The 17,459-nt window shown below is 43.4% G+C and overlaps 1 protein-coding gene across 2 annotated transcripts in view; it reads left to right on the top strand.

Moving 5' to 3' along the window:
- LOC120989100 (aminopeptidase O (putative)) overlaps positions 1–17,459 on the top strand; it is a 559,812-nt gene that overhangs the window by 99,889 nt on the left and 442,464 nt on the right. For both annotated transcript variants that reach the window (XM_040416998.1, XM_040416997.1), the window contains exon 5: positions 598–754. In XM_040416998.1, coding sequence (XP_040272932.1) covers positions 598–754 — 157 coding nt within the window. The remainder of the gene's footprint in view (positions 1–597; positions 755–17,459) is intronic.

The following is a 17,459-nucleotide window of genomic DNA, read 5'->3' as shown; positions in this document are numbered from 1 at the left end:
TCATCCCTCTAAACCACTTAGATGCCACGTTTGCTAATGACCATGGCATCTAGGGGGGTTTAATGGCCTGTATCAGTGCTTCTGCTGGTCCAGGCTGTTAGTGCAGGGGTCCAGCTCTCATATGAGAGATGAACCCCCACCCTCCGCTGCACAGGAGACCCATGCAGCATACTGCACAGTGGCATAGAATAAAGCCCATTAATGACCACCGTAAAAACACATATTGGTTGTCATTAAGGGGTTAAGAATGGTAGTAGCAAAAACTATCATACACTTGTGTAACTGATATTTTAAATTGTAATATATCCTTAGATTCTATTTCTATTGCATACCTCCAAATGCCATCTTCTGCTCACAGAGGAATAGCGTTAAAAGGAACCTGTGACATGGAAAAGGTAGTCCAGTCTGCAGGCATCATGTCAGGACAGCCACTCACCCCTACAACTAGCAGCCTTTTGGAGATTTAAAACAATCTAGCGCTTTGAATAATTTACTTACTTTGTTATTGTGTTTGCTATCATTTTCTTTATGACTGTATTTTTGTAGACTTTCTTGGACCATTTGGACTTTTACATGTGATTTTCTGTTTATGTGCAGGAATCTGCAGCTGGTTCTACTATGTGACAATGCCTATGCCAGCCTCTACTTTTACCATTGCAGTTGGAAGTTGGACAGAAGTAAAGGATAGTCCTTACACCTCTTTGGAAATTTGCCATTTATCTAGTATTATGCCATTAAACATGGATGAGAAAAGGTTGGTGTTGCACGTTTACTGTTATACTCTTGTTTTATTAAATGTGTCTAAAATATTTCTTAGAGGAAGTTTTTATTTTACATGCAGGTTGTAGTCTAATTTTGGGTAAGTAGGTTCAAGTATAGTTCCATAATTTTCTGGAGTTATCAACGTATTGCATTACATTATATTCACTTTTAACAGCATAAGTACCGGTAAGGCTCCATTCACACGTCCGCAACGCATTTTGCGGACCGCACATTGCTGGCACCAATAGAATATGCCTGTTCTTGTCCGCAATTGCGGACAAGAATAGGACATGTTCTATTTTTTTGTGGAACGGAAGTGCGGACGTGTGAATGGAGCCTAAGTGCAATCATGTTCACCGTCTAGTGAGCCTGGCATACAGCATTCCTATACATTTGGTATTGCTATAAACCTCCACACAGTCCGTTATGCATATTCTCCTCATACATGCCTCTTTATTATCACTAAGGGATTCATTTTAAACTTTGAAACACTTTTCCATGATTTCAATGCATCTCTCTTTGTGTTCGTAACCATTTACTTAAGCCTGCGGTTGGATAAAAAAAAATTGAACTTTTTTTCCTGATCCTGTAATTTGTATTAATATAAAGTTGTGAGATTTGGTTGTTCATTGTGTTGCTGTGGTAAATGAAAGGGTATATCACAAGTTTTGAAGTTATCCACAGGATAAGGGATCACTAAATGATCAGTGGGGGTCCGACCACTGGAAACCCTACAAATCTCAAGAAAGAGGGGACCCTTTTCCTAATGTAATGGAGCTGCATGTCGGGCATGACCCTGCCTCTCCATTCATTCTCTATGGGACTGCCAGAGATAGCCAAGTGAGAGAATGGAGCTGCAGGAAGCATGCTTTTTCTGCCGCTTCATCAGCTCTGCGGAATGGAACCTTCTTGGGGTGGGTGGGGGTCCCGGCAGTCAGAAACTCGCCGATCGGTGGATCCTATGGACAGAGAATAACATCAAATCTTGATATAACTCTTTTAAGTGACTGGGCCACTATGTTAACTCCTTATGCTGTTGCCACCCTCACCACTCTGTGACTTGGCCACTATGTTAACTCCTCATGCTGTTACCACCCTCACCACTCTGTCACTGGGCCACTATGTTAACTCCTCATGCTGTTACCACCCTCACCACTCTGTCACTGGGCCACTATGTTAACTCCTCATGCTGTTACCACCCTCACCACTCTGTCACTGGGCCACTATGTTAACTCCTCATGCTGTTACCACCCTCACCACTCTGTGACTTGGCCACTATGTTGACACCTCTAGCTGTTGCCACCCTCACCACTTTGTTCTGGGGCCGCTAGTGTCCCTGTTTGGCCTTTTTGACATCTCTCTTTATTTTACCTTTCTTCTGATCTGATTTTAGGGTGCACTGCAGATTTTCTAATACACTGACAATTTTTCCACAACGGATTTGCTACAAATATCATTTTTTTTTAATTACAAACCTGTAACAAAATGCACAGCAGAAAAATTCGCTACCTCTAAATGTATCCATCCTGGGCATCTTAATGTTGACATTAAAGGGGTTGTCCAAGTCAGCTGGTTGAAGAAGAGACGCATGCTGTGCCAGCGCAGCCTTCCCTTCATTGTTGATCTACTCGCTCACGCAACAGCAGCGGTGAGCAGTATAACTGCAAGAAGCCTTCCCATTTACTTAAATAGGACGGCTCATTTTTATAAACTTAATAAAGAATGAGCCGTCCCATTGAAGTGAATGGGATGGCTTAGGTGTAATTACACCTGCTGTTGTGATGGCGAGCAGGTAAACAATGAAGGGAAGCCTGTGCTGGCACAGTGTGCGCTTTCTCTTCAAACAGCTGATCGGCAGGGGTGACTGGTATCGGACCTCCCCGATCCGATATTGATATAGGTCATCAATAAAAATAACTTGGACAACCCCTTTAGGGTACATTCACACTTCCGTATGTGTTTTGCCAAAATGGCCTCCATGAAATCCAGGGAATGCAAGTACCAACATGCATGCCGAGCCCACTCCACACCTATCCTGGTGCCAGATGGCCCCAACGAATGCAAGAGAGTCCACCCTATACCTCTCCTGGTGCCAAAAGGCTTCTAGTGAGTGAGGGAGAGCAGGCTACAGCTTAATACTTACACTAATTAAAATCAGCCTGTGGGGAAGACAGGCTGGTGAGGAGTGTCCTCACTCACTGGAAGCCTTTTGGCACCAGGAGAGGTGTGAAGTGGGCTCGGCATGCAAGTTGGTACTTGCATTCCCTGGATTTAATGGAGGCCATTTTGGCACCAAAAATGACAAAAATTAAGGTGGGCCCAGCATGCATGTGGAACCTACACTCCCTGAATTTTATGGTAGCTGTCATGGCACATAACAGGTTCCCATCTTACAGAGATCGCCTTGACGTATGGCAGACGGGCCCAAATAATTTTGTACAAAATGTATTTGCCAAGAATCTCAAATTTACTTAATATGCATAGCATTAGCATTAAAATACTTTTTTTTTTTTACTTTAATTGGTTTGCAGGGTGCTGTTGCATTGTATATTTTTAACAGATTTTCACATATGATCCCTTTTATAGGAGTTTAAACACAAAAAGTAAAACAATTCAAACAACAATTCAAATATGACAAGTATCACATAAGCAAGTTTGGGAGAATTTTTTCTTTGTGAGTAATTCTGCAACAAAAATTTCAGATAAATAATGTTGAGCCACCCAGCTGTCTTTGGCAAAATTAAAACTTGCTCATTAGCCATGAATGGTGCTTTAAACTTGTCATTTCTGTCACACTGTTTGAACACAGCTGGAGCGAGCTCATTTTAGAATGCAAGTGAAAGAAAAGATTTTGGAAGGAAAATTAGAGGTAAATAAAATTAGAACATAAAGGTATATTAACCCTCCCCAGACCACCGCTGTACATGTACAGCGGAAGTTGGTCTTTAAAGATTGCGCCCGCTTGCAGACACATTGGACACCATAACCACAGGGATATCTGCTCTGTTAAGCAGACCTTTAATCCATCACATGCTATGGTCAATTGACACTACGGTATCTGAGATGGCTTTACCCGTGAATGCTGCGTTCTTGGGGTCCCAATGGCTTCCCTGTGTGTAGATCAGGGAAGCCGTTCATTGTCTCTAATAGCCTGGATCTCTCTGAAGAGTTCTACGCAAACAGAGTGGTAATTTGTATTGACCCCTGCAGGTGGCAGTGCACCATAGAAATATAAATAGAATTTTGCATTAAATCACAGTAGTCTATGGAAGAAGGGATGTAGAGATTGCATATTAAAGGCCCCCTAAGTGGACTTAATATAATTGTAAAGAAAGTTTTAAAAAAGCCATAAAAAATAAATAAAAATTCAAATCACAAATCAAGAATTTCCTTAAACTAAAAAAAAACTAAGGTCAGATATGTCTCAGAGAAAAATGGGCTGTGCTAAATGCTTAGTATGAACTAGGATGTCAAAATTTTTAGCCCAGAGCTAAAATGTATAGAGGGAAAATATTAGTCAAGAGATAATCCTTAAACAGCCGCTCCTCATTCTGAAGAATTTTAAAAGACCACACCTTCAAATCATAAAAAGAAAAAACTTGTTCCAGCTGTACATTACTGTAATGTGTTGACTTTCCATCAAAGCGGAAAAAAGTGTACAGTCCCAAAATGATGTTTTATCTTTTCTTTAAACGTGAATAAACATGCAACATTTCTATTGCTTTTTATTAGGGATTTATTACTTTATTATGTGCGGGGATTTGATCATTCCTCAATCCGTATATGACGTGTATTTTGTGTACCGGAATCTGCTGCTAATGTTAATGAATAGGACTGGGTGTATAATTTATGTCAGTATTTGAAATACATAGCATGTCATGGTTTTGCTTAAAAATACGCCCTTTATAGTCTATGGGAGTGCATAAAGGAAGGAATACACATATAAATTTGGATGAATTACTGAAGCAATACTGGTGATAATCTGAATGGTATATAATTCGACATCCATGAATATTCCAGAGCCGGAATACAGAGGGATTTTGATACACTTGTGTGAAAGAGGCCGTACATTCTATGGCCAAAAGTGTGTGGACAGCCCTACTAATTGTTGAGTTGTTTCAGCCACACCCTTTGCAAACAGGTGCATAAAATCAAGCACACAGCCATGCAACAATAATAATAATGATCTTTATTCATATAGCACAGCATATTCCACAGCATGTACAACCAAAATCAGACATTACAGAGTAATAAACTAATCAACAATTTAAACAGTAGAAATAAGCATCCCCCCTGATACTGGCAGCACTGATTGGACAGGGTCAGGTTGTGCAGGAACGCACTCCCAGCTAGTAATACCCATCTGGACCTGCATTACAAGCTGCTAGAAATTCATTCATATAGATATCTCTATAGTTTTCCTCATTTATGTGTATTATGTCGTTTATGTTTACTAGTCATAGTAAAGGCGCATTTAGACGCTGTGAGGAGCAGCTGATTGTCGGGAAGGAAGCGTTCCTTCCCAACAATCAGATGCTTGTTAAGTGGAGGTGAAGAGCTACATTTCCATGCAGCGATCACCTCCACAGTATGAGAATGAGCAATGGCTGCTGCTATCGCTTGTCCCCATACAAAATCATTGTTCCTGGGCAGCTGTTTAGACCACACGATCTGCTGCCCGGGAACAATGATTGACATGTCCACACCTCAGATCATTTCACCCGATGAAAAAGTGTTACACTCGTTAATCAGGTGATATGCGGACTGTTTATTGGGAATGAATGTTCGTAGAGATGTTCATTCCAGATAAGGGTTCTTTCACACAAGTGAGTTTTCCCTCTGGGTGCGATGCGTGAAACAAACGCATAGCATCTGGATTGAATCCTGACCCGTTCATTTCAATGGGTCTGTGTACATGAGCGTTGTTTTTCATGCTCTCTGGAAAAATCGCAGCATGTTCTATATTCTTCATATTTCACGCAGCCCAGGATCCATAGAAGTGATTCAGGCTTGCGTGAAAAATGGATTGGCCTTTGAATCCAGAGGGAAAAAAACTGTCTGGTTTGAAGCTGTTTGGGAGCTTCACATACAAGCAAACAAACCGCGAGTTTGTGAGCGTTCGCATGTTTGATTATAAGTGTGTGTTTGTATTAAGTGTGTGACTTTAGATTACGTGACTTGAGATTCAGGGACCTTAGGAGGGGACTACAGTAAATCAGTTTCTTATCAGTACACTATATTGTATTTTTTCTTCTTTTCTTGTGTAATCCCCATTTAGTATGGGTTCTATTATTGACAGCGCAGTCCAGTGTACATCTTGTCTAATGTATGCAGTCCTGGAACAGCCGTTCGAGGGTGCGTATCTTTGTTCAAAATATGAGCAAATTGCCTGTTTGGAATCATATATCGTGTATCTAACCGGGCGAATTTCAACACTGAGAAGCGTTGGTAATTTGGAACAGAGTTTGCTGCTCACTGAGCAGGCACTCTATGGGGCAGATGCAGAGGAGGGTGGTATTATGGAGGCTCAGGAAAGTGAGCTAGGTAGCTGGGTAACAAAGTGGGGTAGAGGGAAGAGTGCTAGGGAGGCTAGCCCTGATCTGACACAGCCCAACAAGCTTTCAAGATTGGCAGATGAGAGGGATGTCGGTTCAGGGAGAGCACTGCTGCAGCCGGACACTTCCTCTGTCAGTCAGGGGAATGTCAGTTCCAGTAAGCAGGGGACCAGGAGAGCAGGGCAGACCAGACAGGTGCTGGTAGTGGGAGACTCAATTATTAGGGGTACAGATAGGGCAATCTGTCACTATGACCGGGATCGTCGAACGGTGTGTTGTCTTTCTGGCGCTCAAGTTCGACACATCCCGGATCGGGTTGACAGATTACTGGGAGGGGCTGGAGAAGATCCAGCGGTCATGGTCCATATCGGAACCAATGACAAAGTTAGAGGTAGGTGGAGTGTCCTTAAAAATGATTTTAGGGATTTATGTCACAAGCTTAGGACAAAGACCTCAAAGGTAGTGTTTTCCGAAATACTTCCGGTACCACGAGCCACACAAGAAATGCAGCGAGAGATTAGGGAGGTTAACAAGTGGCTCAAAAACTGGTGTAGAAAGGGGGGATTTGGGTTCTTGGAGAACTGGGCCGACTTCTCTTTTGGCTACAGGCTCTATCGTAGGGATGGGCTGCACCTCAATGAGGAAGGGGGAGGCTAGAAGGTTGGAGGAGTGTTTATGTTTCAAAGGTTATTTATTGAAGTTTTGAAACAGTATATCATAAAATACAGCAAAATAAAAAGATAAATAAAAAGAAAAATGAGTGGATAACATTCCAATAAGTGTACAGATTGCAAACGGTGAACAGATGGCTCACTCTGGATAACCACAACTGGTGCTCAGGTTCAAAGAAACACCCCTAGTTCTTGAATGTGAAATAGTTAAGAAGTTGAACCGGCACTCGGAACAATTGGAGATCACGTGGAATAGTGTAAAAAGGATTTATTATTGTCATAAAATATATATCTCTACGTCAAACATGTATACATTAAATAAAATGAAATTAAAATTCACCAGAGATCATAAAAATATATAAAAAAGGGAGTATGGCTATATCCAAGACCTGAATTTTGCAATATTATGAAAACGTTGTATCCAAGGTTCGCTATGTCAAAAAAGCTGCATCTGTTTCCTCCCAATGGGGATGGTTCTCGTGGATCACAGCTAATGTGGTAGAGCGAGATCCTACCTTGGATGACGTATACACCGGTGTATTTTAAATTGCGTTACTCATTATACTAGCAGGTGATATACATAGTATAAATTCAACACGTTCAAATCCCGTGCAGCGTACTGTTTCTTCAAAATAGTTGAATTCATACGGTGCATCAGGTAATGGATCACTGTGTATAAGTATAACTCCACATTAAACAATGTTCAAACAATACTTCTTTTTCGACTCTCTCAGGGATCGAAGCACACCATACATATGGTTCCAAACGTATGGTCAATGTAGTCAACCCACATGTGCAAAGCTTTTGTTCTTTTATATCGGAGATATGTTCTCTGTATAGTCCCAATTCAATAATCATCATAGTTCCGTATGTTTTTTTATACTATGCGGATCCTGAGCTGAACACATATATGTTTATTGTGCATCTTTAAGGCTGGTATTTTAGAAATATGGATACCCACATACTATTCTATGCTGGATATATGTTTGTTTCCCATGAAATGTAAAATATTCCAAGTATAAAAAAACATACGGAACTATGATGATTATTGAAAAGACCAACAGACAGCAAGTTTTGAGCAATGCAACATAATTCCCAATGTCTGCCAATCTAATGGAACCAATTAACCACTAATGAGGGAAACATAAAAATCGAGACTATACAGACCACAGGTTACCCACTGAGGAAGAGATAAGTCATCTCGAAATGCGTCTTTGCGGAATACCTGTGTGATAACCAGTCTCGAATATACATGGCCATGTACTAAAGCATACTGTTAAAGAAGCGCAGTATCTTCCTACTCTATTCACGAAAGTAAGACACGAACGAACTCTCACGAGAACTGGAACGAGATCCCGGCGACGCTGCAAACCGAAACCAACGCCGCCGGAGTGGAGAGCGGCTGGAGTGTGTAGCTGTGGGACTCCAAAGTAGGAATCTCCGCACACTGATTAAGGTGGACCAGCGAGGTATACCGTGAGTACAGAGTAAAATACAATCCGAAACAACTTATGTTCCATACACGGGCAGACTGAATTGGGACTATCTCCGATATAAAAGAACAAAAGCTTTGCACATGTGGGTTGACTACATCGACCATATGTTTGGAACCATATGTATGGTGTGCTTCGATTCCTGAGAGAGTCGAAACAGAGTATATTGTTTGAACATTGTTTAATGTGGAGTTATACTTATACACAGTGATCCATTACCTGATGCACCGTATGTATTCAACTATTTTGAAGAAATAGTACGCCGCACGGGATTTGAACATGTTGAATTTATACTATGTATATCACCTATTAGTATAATGAGTATTGCAATTTAAAATACACCGGTGTATACGTCATCCAAGGTAGGATCTCGCTCTACCACATTAGCTGTGATCCACGAGAACCATCCCCATTGGGAGGAAACGGATGCAGCTTTTTTGACATAGCGAACCTTGGATACAACGTTTTCATATTATTGCAAAATTCAGGTCTTGGATATATCCATACTCCTTTTTATATATTTTTATGATCTCTGGTGAATTTTATTTTATTTTATTTAATGTATACATGTTTGACGTAGAGATATATATATATATTTTATGACAATAATAAATCCTTTTTACACTATTCCACGTGATCTCCAATTGTTCTGAGTGCCGGTTCAACTTCTTAACTAAGTGTACAGATATGGGTACATAGGAAAATATTGGGGTTACATAGTCACGTAAATCACTGGTCAGATGCACTAAATATAAATAATAACATAGTAGGAAGAGGACAACCAGGGCTCCCAGAACTTCTGAAAGGTGGCAAATGTATCTGTGCGGATGGCATTAAGCCTTTCATATAAGAGTATCCTATTGGTACCGCTTGGAAACTGAGCGTAGTAGAACGCCATTTGAAAGCTATATAAATTCGAGCAGCTAGGAAGTATGTACTGTGATCATCCTAGCACAGAGGACAGTAGGGCACTAATTTGGCTCCAGAACATACACACAACTGTGCAGGTCCACCATATATGAAGCATTGTGCCTTCCTCGTCACATCCAAAGAAACACCAGGGAGAGACTTCTGGGTATATACAGTGTAATTTGGCTGGGTCCTATAAAGTATTTTGATCGATGTTACTGCTAAGGTGGTTTGCCAACTGGCCTTATTCAAAGTCTGGGAGTGCTGGTGCCATCTGGAGGCTGGGTAGGCTAGATTCAGATCCTCCTCCCAGGCCTTCATATATGGTAGCTTAGCTCCCTCTGGAACAGCATTAAGTGTCCCATAAACCCTAGAAAACAAACCCTGTTTATATAAAGAGTATATAATAGAACGTTCAAAGGGTGTAAAATCAAAAGTGGTATTAGATGGTTGTAGAGAGCATAAAAAATAAAAAATCTGATTAGCGTTGAACAGTTCCCTCATAGGGAGGTCATGTTTCTCCTTATAGTCATCTATAGATATAAGTTTACCTCTGGATAGGAAATTGTGTAAAGAACAAAACTTATGGGAGATCCACTAGGCAAAGGTGTGTGCTTTGAGTCCAGGAGGGAACGCAGGATTACCCAGAATATATTCTAGCGGGGAGTTGTCAGACTATAAAGAGGATTTAAACCTGACTGAACGCCAGGGGAGCAGCGAATAATGGGATAAGAGCGACCTTGTGCGGACAATAGGCGGTAAGAGGAGTCGAGACCAAGTCCGGGCCCTCCAACTATATGGGGCAAACAATGATTGCTCCAAAGATATCTACAGAGGATGGGCCATGTGTCAGGAACAGTCTTGCCAATCGGGCTGCTTTATAATATTTAGGGAAGTCAGGAACTGAAAGGCCTCCCTGGGACTTGTGGCGACACATTGTTTGCCGAGCTATACGAGGACACTTATCAGCCCACACGAACTTCAGGGCCTCTGCTTGCAAAACCTTCAGATCTGTACTGGGTACCAAGACAACGAGGGTTCTAAATAGATAAAGAAGTCTGGGGAGTACCACCATTCTAATAATGTGCAACTGGGAGTTATCTCCAGTCCCGAAGCTCCTCTCTAATTTTGCGATAAAGAGGAGGATTGTTAGTTTTACATACCATATCTGATCTACTGGGCAATGATATTCCCAGATATGGGATGTAGTTATGTTTGATGTGGAATGAGAACTTTTGTGATAGGAAAGATCTAATCTGGGGCGGGGTGTTACAAAAAAGGAGCTCCAATTTGGAATGATTGATGATAGAGAGCTCTGAGACCGTGGAGGAGGAGGTGATCAGCGAAGAGATTTAACTTGTGCTCAATGTTACCCACAGAAAGACCAGTAATATCAGGGTGAGATCTGATGTGAATAGCAAGGGGGTCCTCATTGTGAGAGCAAATAAAGCCAGGGACAAGGGGCAGCCCTGACGTGTACCCCTCTCGATCTGAATGGGTGAAAAATTTGTCGCAGGGAGTTTCAAGTAAGCCTCAGGAGTGGAGTATAAAGATTGGATTGCCCTCAAAAAAGATTCCCTGATGCCCATAGCGCCTAGAACTTGTAAAAGATAATCCTAAGCCACGGTGTCTAAAGTTTTTTCAGTATCAAGAGCTAGGACTGCTAGTGGGGTATGAGTCCTATTGGCCTCTTGAATTAAGTTCAAGATTTTTCAGATGTTATCTGGCGCTTCCCTACCTGGTATAAAACCAACCTGATCTTTATGTACAAGTTCTGGCAACAATTGGTTAAGTCGGCAAGCCAAAAGAGAGGTGAAGATTTTGTTATCTAAATTGAGGAGAGAGATCGGTCTGTAATTAGAGGGCACCAGGGGGGCTCTATTTGGTTTAGGTCTTACAGTAATCTTAGCGGAGAGGAACTCCGGGCGGGGATGGGGGTATCAAAGCTCCTTGTAAAAGATGGTTGCAGTAATGGACAATATGTGGGATCAATTGGGGGGCAAATATTTTTTATAATAAAGTGCTGACAGGCCATCCGGTCCAGGGGCCTTACCTACCTTCAAGGCTTTGCTGGTGTATTCCACCTCCTCTGCAGTGACCACTCCGTTAAGACTAGCCAGCGCGTCAAGAGATACCTGAGGAAGTGGGATAGATGTTAAAAAGTCGCCCTCCGCGGTCCCAGGGCCCACCGAAGGCCTGGTATATAGCTTATGATAGAACTCCTGGAAGGTATCATAAATAGGATTAGAGGTATGTCCTGATCGGGTACGGATTTGGAAAACCTGATTAATCTTCTGCCTAGCTTTCAACTGACGGGCCATCATTTTATTTGGTTTGTTGGCATACTTATAATAATAGGAGGCAGTCCATCGGAGAGCCTTTTCAGTGTTATGGGAAAGCAGCATATTCAGCTGCAGCTTAGTGTCCTTTACAGCTTTGAGAAGGTAGAGTGATGGAGCCCGTTGATGTGCTCAGACGAGTCTACACAGTTTAGATTCCAAAGCAATCTGAGTGGAATTCCGTTCCCTCTTAAGTCGGGATGCCACTCCTATAAGTTTCCCTGGCATGAAAGCCTTATGAGTGAGCCATATTACTACCTCTGGAGTGACATTCTCAGTAAAGAAGGTCTGCAGCTCAGCCTGGAGCTGATCATGTATAGTTGGGCGAGTTAAGAGAGACTCATTCAGTTTCCAGGAATGATCAGACAATGGAGACACAATGTGCCTGGAGTATAGCGAGTATGGCAAACAAGAGTCAGAGGCCAGGATCATATTGATACGGGTATATAAATGGTGGGCTGGAGAATAGTAAGTATAACTCCTTTTGGGGGCCATTATGTTCTCTCCTTGTGTCAGCTACGGATAGACATTAAAAAACCTGGTGTACTTGGGCTGAGTGGGAAGATGGGCGAGGATGAGGGGGGAGGGGAAGAGCGATCCAAAAGGGGATTGATGACAAATTTGAAGTCCCCGCACCACAGAAGTCTATCGTATGTAAGAGATTCAATAAGCAGCTTCATATTACAAAAAAAGGCAAAAAAATCTAGTGTACTGCGGGTAAAGGTATTTTGAGTGAGAATTGTGAGTAAAGTGCGACTTCTGGAGGCAGACGACGTCGGGCGCATGTATCAAGTAAGTGGAAAAAGCTATTCTGCAGAGAGTTAAATTCCCTTACATTATGGGTTAGGATCTTAAACATGATAGAATAGTAAGGAAAGTTGTATGGGTACGAGAGAGCGCCTGATGTCACCACCTGCAGGGGTCCCCCTGCTATACTACAAACCAAAAATGACCAGTGACTACCCAATATAGGGACAGGAAAAAAAAACAGGGGAACAGTAAAAAAAAAACTAAAAAAACATAGTGCTCGAAAGCACATAGCAACATAGAAAAAAGTAGTGCCAAGCCTGGCAAATATAGGACATGGGCCAGATGGGGGGAGGACGATGGCTTCAACTGTCACCAGCCCAACCCCAGATAGCCCTAATGTAGGAGGCAACATGAAAGTCCATCTTGCCAAATCACTGTGAAAAATTGGGAATAAGTCTAAAGAGAAAAAGGAAAAGGGGAGAACCCCCCCAGTAATAAAAAGGAGAAGCAAACACTTGCAACGGGTGTCCTGAGCTGAGCAGTCCCGCCGTCCTTGTAGTCATGAAGAGGTAGTAGATGATCCTCAATGGTTATGACTCAGGGGGCAGGTGAACGAGCTGTAGAGAAAGCGGCAGCTGGCACCTTGGTCCAGACCCTGGCTGGTCGCTGTGGTCTCGGCGGTGCGGTAGGTGTTGGTGACTGCTCCATCGGTATCCCGGCATGTTGTAGAATCTCACAGCCTTCAGACGGTGAGTGCACCATATGGGTACGGGAGTTCAGTTGGAAGGAGAGGGCAAAAGGGAACCCCCATCTATAGCGCACCTGCGCCTTTTGTAAGGCTTGTGTTACCAGTCTCCTCTTCCTGCGTCTGCGGAGTGTAGACTGTGCCAGATCAGCATATAAATGAACTGAGGAGGGAGCCCGGGTAAGGTGGTCAAGTTTCGGGCTGTTGCCACGATCTGGTCTCTCACCTCCAGATAGTGAAGCTTAAGTACAACATCTCTCGGGAGCTGGCTTGTATCAGCCTGAGGAAGCAGGGCTGCAAACAAAGTGAGCAGGGTAGCAGATAGATCAGAGAAAGTCTCTGGGAGGCCCCTGACCCTCAAATTGCCTCTGCGTGACCTATTTTCTAGGTCTTCAATTTTGAGCTCAAGGGCAGCCAACTGGGCCACGTGTGAGTTGATGTCCTCCCTGTCTTCACCAATGGCATCTGAAATATCATCTGTTCACGTCTCTAGGTCAGACACTCTGTTTCCTAAGTCTTTGATTTGGCGGGTAAATTCCGCCATGGCCTGCAAGAGTTCAGTACTGAACAGAGAGGCGATGTTCTTGTACAAATTTGCCTGACCTTGGTCCGGAATGGCTAAGTCAAACAGGAGACCACTTTTAGTGGAAGAGGCAGGGCTTGCAGGAGACTCCACGGGGTCCACCATGATAGAGTGCCTGATGAGTCGGAATATGTCCAGTAGTGTCTGCGATGGAGTCGGGGTGGCCTAGGTGCGGGTCATCCTCGGGGTCCTTTGAGTATGAAAGGGGTGCTGGTGGAGCTGTGTAAACGTTGCTAAGAATGGTATTACTTCGACGTGCGGAGCTCACAGAACCATGAACTGCTCGTGAGCCGCGCGCATGCGCCTTGGAGGAGTGTTTACACTAGGGACTGTGGGGGAGGGTAATTACGTTATAGGAGGGGAAGATGCAGATAGAGACCTGGGGAAAGATAATGGAACTAGGGGTGGAATGGAAGGAGGGACTAGAACAGTTCAGAAGGAAAGGTGTAGGGTAAAAAATATACATAAACCTCTTAATTGTATGTTTACTAATGCAAGAAGCCTGACTAATAAAACTGGTGAACTGGAATTAGTGATGTGTGAGGAGGACTATGACATAGTGGGAATAACTGAGACATGGCTGGATGATAGCTATGTCTGGGCAGTTAACGTACAGGGCTACAGTCTGTTTAGAAAGAATCATCAAAACTGGAGAGGGGGAGGGGTCTGCCTTTATGTAAAGTCCTGTCTAAAGCCCACACTCCGGGAAGATATATAAGTGAGGGACATGAACATGTGGAGTCACTGTGGGTAGAAATACATGGAGGAAAAAACAATAATAAAATACTAATAGGAGTTTATTATAAGCTACCTAATATACCAGAGTCAACAGAAAATCTACTTCTAAACAAAATAGATGAGGCGGCAAATCATAATGAGGTCGTTATTATGGGGGACTTCAACTACCCAGATATAGAGTGGGAAACTGAAACCTATACCATACAGATTCTTGGCAATAACTAAAGACAATTACCTTTCCCAACTGGTTCAAGACCCAACTAGAGGGACGGCCACTCTGGACTTAGTATTAACCAATAGACCTGACAGAACAACAGATGTGCAGGTTGGGGGACACCTGGGAAATAGTGACTATGAAGTAATAACCTTCCAATTGTCATTCAAAAGAGTGTTTCTTCAGGGAGGAACAAAAATACCAAACTTCTAAAAAGCTCAATTTAGCCAACTAAGAGAGGCCATAGGCCTAACTAACTGTGACAAAGTCCTCAAAAATAAAAATGCAGTTACAAAATGGGATATTTTTAAAACCATCCTAAAATCTAATTGTGAGAGGTACATACACTGCCTGTCCAAAAAAAAATAATCGCCAGCTGGATTTAACTAAGCAAATAGTTATGAGCCTCCTATTGTATAATTACTGTATGGGCGATTATCTTTCAGCTGGCAACAAGTTATTTAACCCCAACTGGTGCAATGAGTTGCTTCTCATTTCTTAAACAACCATGTCGAAATGCACATCTCATGGTCGTAGAAAATGTTTTAGTCTGTTTGAGAAGGGTCAAATCATTGGCATGTATCAAGCAGAGAAAACATCTGTAATGACCGGCGTCACGCACAGGGAGGGAAAAGGGAAAGCCCTGCCCAAGGGAGAGGGAAAGGTGGTGACCCCTGACTCACCTTGCGGCTGGCACCTGACTGCCCTGACGTCCCTAGACAGGTTCCTCACCCGTGCGGCGATCACGTGCCTAAACCCTGGCTTTCCCTAAAATGAGCCCTAGATAGTGAACGGGCCGGTGGGATCGCTAGTCCACACCACTGACACTAAGAGGGAAACACCAGGGAGAGGACAGACAATACAGACAAACACATACACCCAGGTGGGTGACCACAGCAGACCACAAAGGTCCAACAGGGATCCGGAGGGTAGCGTTCTGGACCAACAACCAGAGAACGCAGCAACACAGCTCCAGAGGGTCAGAATAGATGTCCAGGCAGGAAGCTCTATATCTGGCAACCAGAGAAGTGTGAGAGGGGAATATAAGGAGGTTGGGAGTGCTGGACAAGGAACAGCTGAGGAGAAAGAGCTACGGATCCCTGAGTGAGCCAAAAGGGTTGCAAAGCAAACCCAGAAAGCTACCATAAGGAAACAGCCCTATCTTACATAGAGCGCGCAGCCAACCGCTGCGACTTCCTGACCCCGGGTATAACGGAGTCAGGCGTGGTTCTTGACACCCTCGTGACAGTACCCCCCTCTCTACGAGGGGCCTCCGGACACTCAGGACCAGGTCTCTCAGGATGAGAGGCATGAAAAACCCGAACTAGCCTGTCGGCGTTTACCTGAGACGCAGGAACCCACATTCTTTCCTCGGGACCATAACCTCTCCATAACCTCTCCAATGCACCAGATATTGAAGAGAGCGGCGGACCCGACGAGAATTAACAATTTTGGATATCTGAAATTCTACATTACCATCCACAACAACAGGAGGGGGTGGCAGCGGTGACGGTTCTAGAGGTGGAACATATTTTTTGAGTAACGACTTATGAAAAACATTATGGATTTTAAAAGTCTGAGGTAACTCCAGGCGAAAAGCCACGGGGTTGATGATGGCTACAATTTTGTAAGGACCAATAAACCTAGGACCCAGTTTCCAAGAGGGAACCTTCAATTTAATATTCCTAGTAGACAACCACACATAGTCATTCACTCCTAGGTCCGGACCTGGCGACCGTCTCTTATCAGCCATGCATTTGTATTTACCTCCCATATTTTTCAAGTTAGCTTGCACCTTCTGCCATACCGATGAAAGAGATGACGAAAACCGTTCCTCTTCGGGAACCCCAGAAGACCCCCCTCTTTGAAAGTACAGAATTGGGGATGAAAACCATATGCACCAAGAAATGGTGACTTGCCAGTGGATTCCTGACGACGATTATTTATGGCAAACTCAGCTAACGGTAAATATGATGACCACAACTCTTGGTTTTCAGACACAAAACATCTTAGATATGTCTCCAGGTTTTGGTTGGTACGCTCAGTCTGTCCATTCGACTGAGGATGGAAAGCTGAGGAAAAGGACAAGTGTACCCCCAAACGGGAACAAAAAGCTTTCCAAAATTTAGAAATAAACTGGGTACCCCGATCCGAAACAACATCGGAGGGGACCCCGTGAAGCTTCACGATTTCACTGACGAATACCTGAGCAAGAGTCTTAGCATTAGGTAGTGCGGGTAACGCAATGAAGTGTACCATTTTGCTAAACCTGTCCACTACTACCAAAATGACTGTTTTACCCGTAGACAAAGGTAAGTCAGTGATAAAATCCATTGACAGATGTGTCCATGGTCTATTGGGAATGACGAGTGGTAATAGAGACCCTGCAGGACGTGTATGTGAAACTTTTGCGCGCGCACAGGTAGAACAAGAAGACACAAAATCCAATACATCCTGACGCAACCTTGGCCACCAAAAACGACGAGACAATAGCTCCAAGGTTGTTTTACTACCCGGGTGCCCAGCAAGTGCCGAATTATGATGTTCCTTTAATAATTCGAAACGCAGGTTCAACGGTACAAACAATTTCTCTGAGGGGCAAGAGACCGGGGCGTCCCCCTGGGCCTCGAACACCTTCCCCTCCAGAACAGAGTGTACCGCAGAAACAACCACTCCTCTTTGAAGAATGGGCACCGGATC

The sequence above is a fragment of the Bufo bufo genome, chromosome 2 (genome assembly GCF_905171765.1).
Source record: "Bufo bufo chromosome 2, aBufBuf1.1, whole genome shotgun sequence".
NCBI classification, from domain to species: domain Eukaryota; kingdom Metazoa; phylum Chordata; class Amphibia; order Anura; family Bufonidae; genus Bufo; species Bufo bufo.
This window is presented reverse-complemented; position numbering and strand designations above follow the sequence as displayed.